Source organism: Phalacrocorax aristotelis, chromosome 18, assembly GCF_949628215.1.
Source record: "Phalacrocorax aristotelis chromosome 18, bGulAri2.1, whole genome shotgun sequence".
Lineage (NCBI taxonomy): Eukaryota > Metazoa > Chordata > Aves > Suliformes > Phalacrocoracidae > Phalacrocorax > Phalacrocorax aristotelis.
The window spans coordinates 8,662,862-8,675,617 of NC_134293.1; the positions used below are offsets into that span (position 1 = coordinate 8,662,862).

Genomic DNA, 12,756 nt, shown 5'->3' on the forward strand with positions numbered 1-12,756 from the left:
TTGGCCTTTATCTAAATCCCTCTAAGCCTTGCAATGGTACTTACAGATCTGAGCAGCAGAAAGAGGAATCCCTTCCACATTTCTGTGCAGCTGTGATTTTGTTCTCTCAGACACAAGGGACACTGGGGAGTCAGGAGAGCCAGTGCAGCCCTTATATCATCTCTCCGGTCCCCATAATGTGAAGAATGAGGTAACACTTGCATCAGATTAGTGGCTAGCACAAGGCTGTGCAAAGGACTGAGTTTTGTTTGTTTGTTCTTTTTTTGTTATTTCCTTATTAACTTCTGGATGAAGAAAAAATAGTTAAAGAAATATCCACTTGGGGTTAGCCGGGCACGTTTCATTTTCAGTTTCATATTTTTAAGTTTTCACAATAGCTAAAGCAGGCTACTTCTCTAACTTGTTTTAGAATGAAAAAAAAAAAACAGAGGATATCCATAATCAAAATGGTTTACAGAATTCCCGCATCCTGTTATTTTAACCCAAAACACACCAATTGCTACAAAACCTGGCGGTCTATTTACTTTCTAGTGGGACTGAGAGCCCTTATTCACAATTTGCCTACTTGGGCTTTCTCTGTTTTATGATACCTACACAACAATGAGCACCATAGTATAAGTGTTCCCTAAGAGACATCATGCTGTGGGTAGTTTAAGGATCTTCATTTTGAGGTTCTAGCTGCCTCCGCCCTGAAACTCTCCTTAAAAAATACCTTAAATAGCAAGTTTAGACCCACGACTGAAGGCCCAGCATCCAGGGAGATTTCTCCTGGAACATGGCAAGCATTGGGTAAGGCTGGGCGTCAGCCAATCTTCTCTCCCACGCCTGTCACCCCACGCACTCAGCCCCAATATTATGTTACTCTAACAGCTGTAGAAGATTTGACAATGAATTTTGACTCTCCCTCTGAGCACTGATGAGGAACAGGGAGAACAGCCAGTGAGTCCAAACTGGACAAGTGCAGAATGGCGCAATTTGTCTGCAATACACCAAGAAGCAACTGGATATCTCTAGAGATGCCTTCATCCTCCCCAGCCCCACTCCTTCTCACAACAGCTCAGCATCAGTAATCACTTCTGAGCACCAGGCAATAATACACTGGCAAATAAGCAGAGACCAAGACTTTAAAATTAAACAGCTAGAGGATAGCTTCAGAGGCTCAATGCACAGTCACTGGTGCCTGCTGCCACATGATGCCACTGGCAGTAGGGGTGATGTTGGCACTTTAAAGAAAGCACAGGGCCAGATTGCAACTGGAAGGAACCACCATAATTCTCCTGCAGTCAGAGGAGCTCCTAGGTTCCATACACAGTGAGTGTTTAGCCTCAACAGCACAATCAGGAAACTTGAGGGCACTTAAACAAATCAAAACCTCTTAACTGTTTAAGTTCATCCTTCTCCATGAAATGCGTCTGCAAGACACTCTCAAGCACTTCATCAAATTTATCTGCCCGAACCCAAACCATCACAGCCCACAAATGCCTTAAACTTTGAGAACTGGCTTAATGCTGAACAGCTGCCAGGCACTCGTTCACTTGCAGCCACAAGAACAGCTTTCTTATCAATAAATGGGGATCCCTGTGTATGCAACACCCAGTAACGGCAATGGAAATGGCTCAAATGCCTCTTCTTTGAGATTAGGATATACCCAAAAGGTTGCAGGCAGCAAAAAGTGCTAAGTGCAGCTACAGGCCAAGAAAGATGCACATTCAAAGTAAACAATGGAACAGTCCCCTTCCAGAAGTGTGAGGACAGCCAGCATGAGGGATGCTATAAAAACGTTGACATTTGCTATAAATTGCTGTGCTTCAAGACCCAAGACGCTACAGTTTTCCTCAATAGGAAATAACTGGGCTGTCTCCAAAAACTGTTGGTAAATGAGGACTTGAATGGTGACAATTGCATCAGTACAAAAGCAATCTCCTATTTTAGCCCAATTAGCACAGTGCTAAATCATCAGCCCAGGCCTTGCCTCTTGCAGTTGAGAGAGACACATCTGTGAGGCTCTTCTGTTGCATGTGTTTTATATTATACTCTAGCACAATATGTATAAACTAACACTATTCTACACTTATACAGCACCTCATCTGGAAATCTGAAAGCGATTTATGAATGGTGGGCATCTGTGACATTTTACAGATGGAAATTGAGGCACAGAGGGATTCAGTAATTAGCCCCAGACTTGCACAATGACTCAGCTGCAGAGCAGAACCCATTTTTTGTTGTGTAGTAACATCTAGGGTCCAAACACAGAGGGAGACAAGTCTTTCCTCAAAACAAGTGTACAGCATGCCCAAAAATGCCACCCATGTCTGTGTTCAGACCAAGACTGTTGAGGAATAGTTGGTGTGAACACATATCCTAAAGCACAGACTCCCCTGGTAGACAGGTCCCTCCATTCTTGTAATACAAACGCAGGCCAGAAGAAGGGTTAATATGCCTGAAAGCTTGTCTGCTTTTTCCACATCAGTTGATCTAATAAAAAAGATTGATTCTCCCCGCAAATCTGGCCTCGCTTTAAAAAATCATTTGATTTGACACAAAGGACTATATTCAGATAGTTTAAATTCCACTTTAGTCCCTGAAACTAAAGTTTCTGATGGGCTGAATACTTAGAAACAGCCAATAGCAAACACCAGGCAGAGACACCCACCTTGGGTTGAAAGTGCCTGAGTGTGGCCAGAAGCATCTGCAGATCTCTCTACACTGTAGTGCTTATGAGCCTATGAGGAACGTCACGGTGTTACAGAAAACAGACAACGTTTTCTAAACCTTCTAGAAATACAGCAGCGACTCACACACTACTGAAGCACTTCCAGTATTTAAGCATTACACTGTATTACCTTCCCACCTTCCCCAAGGAAGTGGGCCTGGTGCTGGGAGCAACACTCCCAAAGTACTGGGATCTAGATCACCAAGGGATAGAGAAAGCTCCTGACAAAATTCAAGCAATCCAGGCATTTGCATTAGAGCATTTTCAACTTCTTTAGCTTGAAAAGATAGAAAAGTATCTGCAGCCAGATCTCTGTTGCAACTTAAAACAGACCTAATTTTTAGCTCTCCATTATTTCATCTTGGTCCTGCCTATATCAAAGTTAATGAATGTTGCAGTTGGAAGGGGATAATCTTACAGTGCTCCTGCCCTCAGTCTACCTGTTCTCTATTTATCTGGCATGCTTCCTTCTAAAAAGGAGAAGAGCAAATCCTCATGTCATGTGCTGCCACGTACAACCTCCACGGCACAAATTTTGTTACCTAGTCTCCAGGGAAGTTGTGGGATCCCAGACTAGGGGCAATACATCTCTGCCTTGCTGTCTGGCCCCATACTTCCAAAGATTTCAGCCTACATCCTAAAAACCAGCATATCATTTGGAAGCTAAATTACTTAGAGCAAACCATAGAAGGGAACACCTTCAAACATAGAACAACTAGAGGGATCCTAGGCCAAATTGCTGATAAGGAGGATTCCTTGCACAGTCAGAAGGAAAAAAAAAAAACACTCAAACAAAAAACCCCAATTCTATAAAACCCCAGCCAATATCTTCTAACCCCCATTATCAGGTTAGCAGAAGAATAAAAGCATCAGTTGGATTTTGCCTGGATGAAACCTTAAAGGTGCAGAGAGGTGTGCAATAATTTAATATCTTGTCTCCTCAGAGAGCCATGGTATGCAGGGGGCAGGACTATTCCGCCCTCTATGGACCCAGAACAGGGCAGATATTGGAAAGAACACAGCCACCAAGGGAGAAACTAAAGCACAAAATGGAGGGAGACCAAGGAAGCACTTTAAAAAGACAATCCAGAAACAAGACTGGCCTGCAGCAGGACCAATCATAAGGACTGCTGAAGATTTAGATGTAATCCCTGCTGACTCATTACTTTCCTGGGTGTCCTTCCACATGGCATGAAGTTCTTCTGCATGAGCATTCCAATACAAGGGTCAATGTGATAAGCAGTGCATTCTTGTGCCAGGACATGCCCAAACAACACAGAGGAGTAAGCAATAGCATCCCCAAACATGGAAGAGGGTACGAAAGAGAACAAGAATAGCAACAAGACCTGAAGGATCCTTTTCTCCCAGAAGGGCTGGGCCTGACTTCTTTATTCGGACATTGATTTTTTTCCTGATACAATAAGAACTAAGAATTTCAAGGAAGGACCTGAAGTCATTACACACTCCAAATGCCCTCTGGTCTCTGCAGGCGATGGGCATCTTCAGTTTCAGGGTCCCACCCAAGGGATGGAGTGCTGCAGATTTGAGGCACATCCTTCCCAGGCTGCCATCTCTGCCCTGCTTGGCTACTGCCCACTCAGCTATGCCTGGGACAAACAGCCAATTCTACGCTGAACAACTGCGGTTAATGAGGAATCAGAGGCATATTCTGTAACATCCATGGGCAGAGCACACACATAGAGATGAATGGCAGCTAAAGCATGAAGCACGTCTCCAATAGAGGTAGGGGCAGAAAGACAGATGTTTGTCCTAACTTAAGGCTCATAGGAGCTTTTGGGCTATGGGATGATTTTTTTTTTTCCTGCTGAGTATGTGTTCAGCAAGGAGAGCAAAGAGACAGATGAGAGTGCACTCTTCATGCCCTTGTTTACCGCTGCTTTCACAAAACCAGCCCTTTGACACATCTTGTCTGCTCAGCATATGTGCTGCTTCAAAGGTCTCACGATTTTCATCTTCCACAAAACCTGCACATGGCCATCAGGTACAAAGACTCCCATGTAAATTCCTGCTTCTTATTGATTAGCCATCACTGGAGATATACGGTCATATTTAAAACCTTGGTTGGGCTTCTACACATGCACCAGAGTGCTTACAGGCCACTTTTACCTTCAGTTGGAGACATACAGTTCATGCACCAGCAAGCAACAAAAAAATGCTCTCATTCACTTTCAATCTTTAAAACCGTTTTGGTTTTCTCAGGGGAGGCTGTTCAGAGAAACCAACATGAGTGTCACAGAAACACTCGGACACAAGGAGAAACGAGGCTGGTGGATGACAATGGCTGACAAACCTCTCTCCTCATGGGAGAGCCTGCAATGGCAAACAAGGTCACAGCCAGCTTCTCTCCGACTGCTCTGCAGCGCTGACCCCATCAAGCCAAGTCCCCTTCTGGCTCTTCTCAACAAACCACCCCCAAAGATTGATGAGGAGCATGAGCAGGTCAGGGAAAACAGCGGGGTGAGTTTTAGTTGCAAGGAGGAGAGTACAACAGGCACCCTGGGACAGACCCAGGGTCTGCAGAGCCTGGTGTCCTCTCTCAGACAGTGGCCCAAGGGAAAAGGAGAAAAGTGCAAGCATGGGTAAACCTTCCCAGGTGCTCATTGGATGCTGCCTGGGCAATTCCCTGAACCTGAGAGAGGAGTGGAGCATTTCCAGGTCCCCTTTTCCTTGCCCTCCAGATACTTGAGGGGAACTGAGACAAAGAGCAGGCAGAGACTCGCAGACCCCCTCCCATATGCTTCCCCCTGCAAGCAAAGGGCATCCCTGGCTGCCATGGCCCCCCACCCAGAAGTCCACCCCGCTTTGCTCTTAGGCTCTGCTTTTCCATGATGTTCATGTTGCCCACTTACGGTCCTGGTTGGAAAAGTAACCATGCTGGCGGCCAGATGAACCTGCGGGGGGGAGACAAGGCAATTATCACTGGGAACGTGTCAAACCCTCGCTCTGCGCAGCATTGGTTCAGCAGAGAAAAAGTTTACTCAGCTTGCAGAGCAAAACTTGGTAAGGAATGAAAGCGCCTTCGCTCTCCCCACTCGGCTCGTTTGCGCTCTTGCCAGCACTTCCCCCCTTCCCACCCACAGCAAGACATGCATGCACAGACGCACACACTCGTGCTCTCAAAGTGCTGAAATAAGCCTGTAAAAGAGCCCCGTGCCTCTATTAGAGGTGATGCTTCCAAGAAATACAACCACAGAAAAAACTACTGAATGAAACAGGCTGCAGGAATTTGTTCTGGTTGAACGTAAAAGGGTCTTGGGGTTGGTTTTGAGGGTCTGGGTTTTGGGTTTGGTGTTTTGGTTTTGGTTTTGTTTTTTTTTATAACGGCAGTCATTGCCTCAATTGCACGCTATGGGGAAAAAGTGGTCCCACCACCCCCCCAGCGGCTGGTGCATATGCTAAAAAACAAGTTTGTGACAACAAGAAGAGAAGGAATCAGGTTGGGGCGGGGGGGAGGGAAGACCTTTAGCAGTATGGGCACAGCAGCATCTCAATGTTTAGAAAACAGGAGTACACTTCAGAGGGGGTACCTGCCCCCAGCTCTGCCAGGGCAAGCTTGTGAGCTGGGCTGGTTACCTTGCCTCTAGAGATTTTGCTCTCCCCAAGAGTAAAACCAGAGATAACAACTCCAACTGCCTTTGTAAGCCAGCCTGAGGTCTGTGAAGACCTAATTATTTAAGTTTGTGAGCCACAAAGCACTCATCTGGAAAGCCCAATATATGAGCAAATCAATATCTGTGTTTTCTTGCACAGAAGGGTAAAAAAGGAAAAAGAAAAATGCTAAACAAGCTGAGGAAATAATTATCTTAGTACCAAAAATTTCCCACAGCACTGGAGGATGACGGTCACGCTGAAGTGATGTATAATAGTCATGATCAGCACACATAAAATCATCTTGAAGATACTAACTACAAACAACTGTTACAAGACTTTACAAGAGTGCAATTGTTGTACCAGTGTCTAGAAACATCACATTAAAAACAAACAAACAAGATCAGATAATTGCTTTGAATATGGTTTTTGTTAGCTTGGGGTCCTAGATGGTTTTGCACACATGCCTAGAAAGCTGAGCAGCAGGCTTGCTTACTGTCCTCCTACTGGTCTTCACTGGGAGGAATGGAAGATATTGGTGCAATTACACCAGTGTGAATCTGGACAAGGCTTGGAGTCCCTTAAGACCCTCAGACACTCACTAAAACCCACACATTTTTTTTGAGGACCGATGCTCTAATATTCCTCCAGCTCCTGTGTCACCTCAGGCTTTAAAGCACACAAGCAGTGATAACGGGCCAAGTCCAGTTCCACAGCCACAGTGTTACATTCCTCCTAAACCTATCCTTTGAGGGAAATAGAGACTTGGCTGCTGGTGTGACTCCCAGCAGCTGTTTTCATAATGTTGGGCAAGCATGGGACATGTGGATGAATGGAAAACTGCCCTGAATGACACCAACCCTATCTTATTCCCTTTTTCTTAAAGAAATTCTGTCTCAGAGGGACCTACCCCCAAGCCCCTCACAGGACTGCCAATGTGAGGAATCTTTTCAGCTGTTTTAATCCAAAATTTGGGGTTCAAGTGATGCTCATTTGGCAGGGATATGGTAAATCTGATCAGGGACCCAAGGGGATGGTCATGTAAATTCCCACCATGGCTTTGCTGAGATGAGCAACCACACCATGTGCTGCACCGCACACACCGCTTCTAGTCCCACCAGCTCAGGCAGCGGGAGCTGGGCGACAATGCTTGCCACTAGGAAATCCCTTATGGAGACGGTGATGGCCACGCTGCAGCCTTTCCTGCAAGCATTACCAGTGCCAGCTGGCTCCAACCTATGTCGGCATGTACTGCAACCTCGCCTCTTGCTGCAGAGGAGACAGCAGACAAGTGGGGATCTGGGATGTATCTTAAGCCAGGGCAGCAACCTGGCTGGATCAAAGCATTACTATAAGTGCAAAGGTAGAAAACACGGTACTTCTTACAGGAGACTTTCCTGTTGCATGGCCAGGACCAGTTTTGCTTCCATGTTAGCAGCAGTTGCAACCTCCCAGACAAACTCAGCACGCCACACGGGGGAGTCCCAGCCTCCCACAGAAACCTCTTTCCAGATTCTCCAGCTCCTGACCCTTCCAAATCTGATGGGTTTCTAACTCTTGTACCTCTTACTACAGGTCTGTCTTAAGCCATAGTGCCCTGCTTCACGGAAGACAAGTCAAAAACACTCTGCTCCCTGTCTTTGCTACAGCAGATACATGATTGCAAGTGAGGATTGGGATGTAGCTCTAGCACCTGCTCTACCTCCCCAAGACAGCCAGGTAGGGGAACTTCTAACCTTCACCTTCTGAGAGGAGGCAGAGCAAAGCAGTTACCCGGGTCAGCTACTAGCCCAAAGAAAGCATCACAGGCAAGTCTTAAAGAGCCTAGAAATTAGATATCTTGGACCACAGCAGCTGCCCTCCATGTCAGAGAAGGGCACATCAGATGCAAGAGGAGCGCAGAGAGCAAGAGCTGAGCTTCAATTTTTAAAACCCTAAGGCCAAGTCTGGCCAACCTGAGGTCCCAAAGCAATACATGACAGAAAATTAAAGCCAGGTCAAGCCCCCAGTCAAGATGCTGGAGGCCACAAAGCTGCACAGCCTCTGTGTTGTGCATTTGCAGCTGAAACACTCGGGTGGGGACTTCTGAAACATCCCCTTTTAACTGAGATTATCATTGCAGCCAGAACCCCAAAAAGCTGTATCAATACAGCACACTGTTTTGTGATTGTACTCCTGAAAGAGGACTGATGTGGAAGAGAATTAATCTAGTCTTTCAGTGCCTTACCAGGCTTGAGGACTTAACATAAGAGCAACCAAGTGCATGCTACTTGAGATTTCTGGGAATGGGTGGTCACAGAAGATGGGTACGGGATGTAAGCCACACGCCACTTTGGTTCCGAAAGCCTTGCATCACTACAGAGCATTCAAACTAACTGCAAGCTGTGACGATATTCTCAGAACCACAGAGTTTTCACTGTTAACCAAATAATATAACCACCACTCTGCAGTAAATTTTTTTCATTATTCCACCATTAACAACAACTACAAACCACCAACTTCTGCTTCTACTTTGAGGAGCAGATAAAGATTCCAGTTAAGTCCTTTCCAGTTTAAATTAGGTAAATGTTTTATGCCTTCTGCAAGAACTGCAGAATCAACAGAAATACGAAGGGCCAAGTCCAGAGGGATCCTGTTACTAACTCAAGATCCATCTAAACAGCATCCACAGTGCGGCATAGGAAGTTTCTCCCTTTGCACAACAGTGCCAGGTTGAGATCAATGACATCAAAAAACCCCCACATTTACAAGGTCTTTTCTGTAACAGCAACAAGAAAGAAAAAACTAAATCACAAGAATTGCAAAAGAAAGGCCAGTCAAAGGTAGAAATGTATTCCACAGCCCTGTGCAGGGAATCCATTTCTGGACAGCTGCCTAAAACTCTGCATCCGCCTTGTGCTGGCTCAACCCCCACTGCTCTTGGCAGGTGAGATAGAAAATTGGTTATAAAATGAGCCCTATATTTTATAAGTTTCATAAACATTTTTTTAAAAAAACTAGAATATGAGGTATTCTCAGAGATCCTGTGCCAGAGAGTAATGTGGTCTAACTTGGAAACAGAGTTACCACCTGTTCATGGCAACTACTCTTTTAATCTTCATTTCTGTTTTATGAGCTGACCAACACTATTTTATTAGCTGACAATTAGTTTAGGTTGATTTAATTAAACAAAATTGATTACAATCCCTCTTTCTTCCAGGGCAAGCTTTCTGCAGGACTAGGGAGTTGAACAACTTGGACCCTGTATCATAAAGCTATATTCCAGATCTTTTTTGTCAAAAGCGATCACACAACAATTCAGGTAAATACATGTCAGTGGGCACAGATGTTCTAGGCATGTATTAAAAAGAAGATGGCAGACTCTGGCTTCCTGGTTAAAAGCAGAGGTGATAGTTTGACATCGGTACCTCTACTACTTAAGCTTAACTGGTTTAAGAAGTTGCCACCTTTGTTTTTAGGATGAGTCTGTCTGCACCTCGCAGATGAACAGTATACTAGATAGGATATACTTTTTTAGAGCTGTATCAAGAAGGAAGTCCTGACTGGGCAAACATCCTAAGTTCAGCACACTCTCAATGTTACATACACAAGTAGGTGCTTTAACTGTGAGTAAGGTATCGGTCAGACTAAGAAGAGACAGCATTCATGCAGACAGGTTGTACAGATATTTATGTTTGGCTCATTTTAAAGATTCAAAACAATAATTGACCAAGATCAGCAGCATTAATAGCCTTTTGAGTACCGGCCCTTACCAAGCTAAGCTTAAGTGAAACATTCAAGGATGAACTTTCTCATGTCACAATTCCACAAGTCCCATGTTCCAACAAGGCAGAACTCAGTAGTTAATTATATCTGCAGAGCCTGAAGTAGAGGTTGTGGCAACAACTCAGCCCTGGAGAATGGATAAAAATGACTGTAACAGTAGTAGACACTTGGGTGCAGTTAAGTATAGGCAATGTTGTAGTCAAATGGCTATTCTTCAAGATGTATGCTGCCTTTGACACTTACAGGGCCTTGAAAAGTGAACCACCACCATTACTTATAACTCCCTGGCAACAAAAGCTTTAATAATTCTGACTAATTGTCATGGAAAGTTACCCTGATTGCAAATTTGACAGTTATAAAAATCCAATTTTGGAATTCCAAACAGGCCAGGAACATAATTAGGCTCCACATTTTAACACCCTCTTGATCAATGGTGGGGTAATGGAGACCCTTCCAAGAGCTTTGTTTTGAAATGAATGGCGCCATATTGATGAAACAACTTGGACACAAACCAGAAATTAAATTGAAAGTTTAAACAATGCAGCTGTATTTTATCATCTTGTATTGTCAAGCTTTAACGAAAATAGCTCCTAAACAGAGCCACATGTTTTGCCTGTTGCCCAAAAACCGAAGGTGAATTTTAAAACCCTTTCCTAAACTGCAGGATGCCAAGATTTTTCAGCTAGAAGTTATTATTAGGACACAACAGTATTTCATATAAGTCTTGACAACGGTTTTGTATGGTTTCTGTAAAAGCAACTTCATTTTTTAAATCAGAGATCGCTTAGATGAGTGATGTTTCAAAAAAATAATAAAAAATAGAAACCTCTGTTGTGTATTTCTTCTTGTTCCATACATGTATGGTACCAGCAAAAATAAAATCTCATTATAATCAGTGGAACAATCAATACAGGGAGTATAAGCAGGATTCCCCCCTCAGTCTTTGTATCTTCGATGAACCTTGTCAGCTGCCTTCTGATCTCAGGACCTGGAGACAGATCATGTGTTCCAGTGTCACTGAGAAAACTGCAGTCAGCTTTTACTTTGAGAGTTATCTCTTACTTTGAGGATTAAGATATGATGAAAAAACCCACTTGTTAGTGACAACACTCTGAAAACCAGGTCTTTGATAATTCTAGCAAACTGTTCAAGATACAGGAGACAGAAAATGTATAACGACTTAGTCATTTTAATATCCAAGGATGGATTTGCACAGCTGGAAAATTAGGAAAAAGAGCTCTGGTTTTTGGCTTGTAGTCTGTTCAAATAGCCTAGAGGATTTTAGGGGGTGCCACTCATACAAATTAAATGGGATTCTACCACATTCATTTACTGGAGTATAGTATTTAAGATTGCAAGATTCAATTCCACGTTGAGCAAAAATTTGCTGAAAACTGAATAGCATGTTAAGTTCCACCAGCCTTTCCCATAAAAGTTTAAGTGTTCAATCTCAGTTTTGAATACTCGTAATCTCAGAACTAGGACAGAAAAAAAGCTCCAGGATCGGTACTCTCCAGCTGAATAGGTTCAATGGCTCAACCCTCACATATGCTACAAGAATGAGGTATTTTAATTGGATCTATAAGGAAGCTTGCAGAGGGGTGCACACAACTTTCATCTCAGTCCACCGGATGAAGGAAAGGAGATGAGACATAAAGAGATAAAAAAACTGAGAACAAAGAGGTCTGCACGGTGTCTCCCAGCCTCTCTCACGCTGGATAAACATGTCTGTCAGATCCTGAGGTCAGGCTAAACCCTCCCAACAATGGCAGTCTGTAAGTCTGAGTATCTTTGATCTTCCTGTGCAACACAGGCTTAGCAATAGCACAAGAAACAACTTAATTGGATAGGTTCCATGGAGATTCACCCATCACCCGTTTCACTCGTGTGCTACCACACACAAACCACTCCTGCTAGAGAGTGCTGTGAGTTGGACACCATATACCCACCAGTATGACAGCACTGAAAGTACAGCATGATAGGAAGGGCTATGGGCAGGCTCTTACCCTGAGGTAACAAGCAGGTAACCCCACCAGCAGTTCATTGTGGCCGTGTCAGCAGACTAGGCTACACACAGTGCTGTGCCGGCAGGCAGAACTACACCGGTACCTGGATTTAAGGCAATTTCTCTGTGCAGGATGGTGCTAACACAAAGATAGCAGCCACCCCAAGCTCATGCAGCATTGCTAACACAGTGCTGCACCATGTGGTGATAGTGGAAATACACCCTCGTCCAAGCCAGGCATGCAAACCAGGCAGGCGTGCTCAAGCTGCTGAGATATCCCTCTTTCTCCCTCTTCCTGCTCTACCTTCCCCTCTCCAAGGGGGAACCTAGATGACTGGTGTAAATGAGTGCTAGATGCACAGGTAGACAAGCAGAGAGATGAACTTCAGTGAGATTAATACCTTTCTTCATGTTTTAAACCACTGTCTACTAAATGTGGATGTGGTACATCCTTTCCTTGCATATATTAGGGATATTAGGTGTATTACGGAGGCTAACAGACTCATTATAGTAACAGAGACTGCATATGTTCCTTCAGCAGACCATGAAAAATGCTATTTTTACACAGCTTCTTACCCAATATATTACTGCATGGCAAATTCTCATGTACATTAAATGCTACCTAAATGTCGGGACAAGATGGTTTTTAATGATGTTGCTACTT

At 44.2% G+C, this 12,756-nt stretch overlaps 1 protein-coding gene across 8 annotated transcripts in view; it reads right to left on the reverse strand.

Annotated features, from left to right (window-relative positions):
- Window positions 1–12,756, reverse strand: part of COL26A1 (collagen type XXVI alpha 1 chain) — a 196,484-nt gene that overhangs the window by 57,027 nt on the left and 126,701 nt on the right. The window contains exon 4 of one of the 8 annotated variants that reach the window (XM_075112781.1): window positions 5,584–5,625. The exons of the other annotated variants lie outside the window; for them this stretch is intronic. Coding sequence (XP_074968882.1) covers window positions 5,584–5,625 — 42 coding nt within the window. The remainder of the gene's footprint in view (window positions 1–5,583; window positions 5,626–12,756) is intronic. 8 annotated transcript variants of the gene reach the window in all.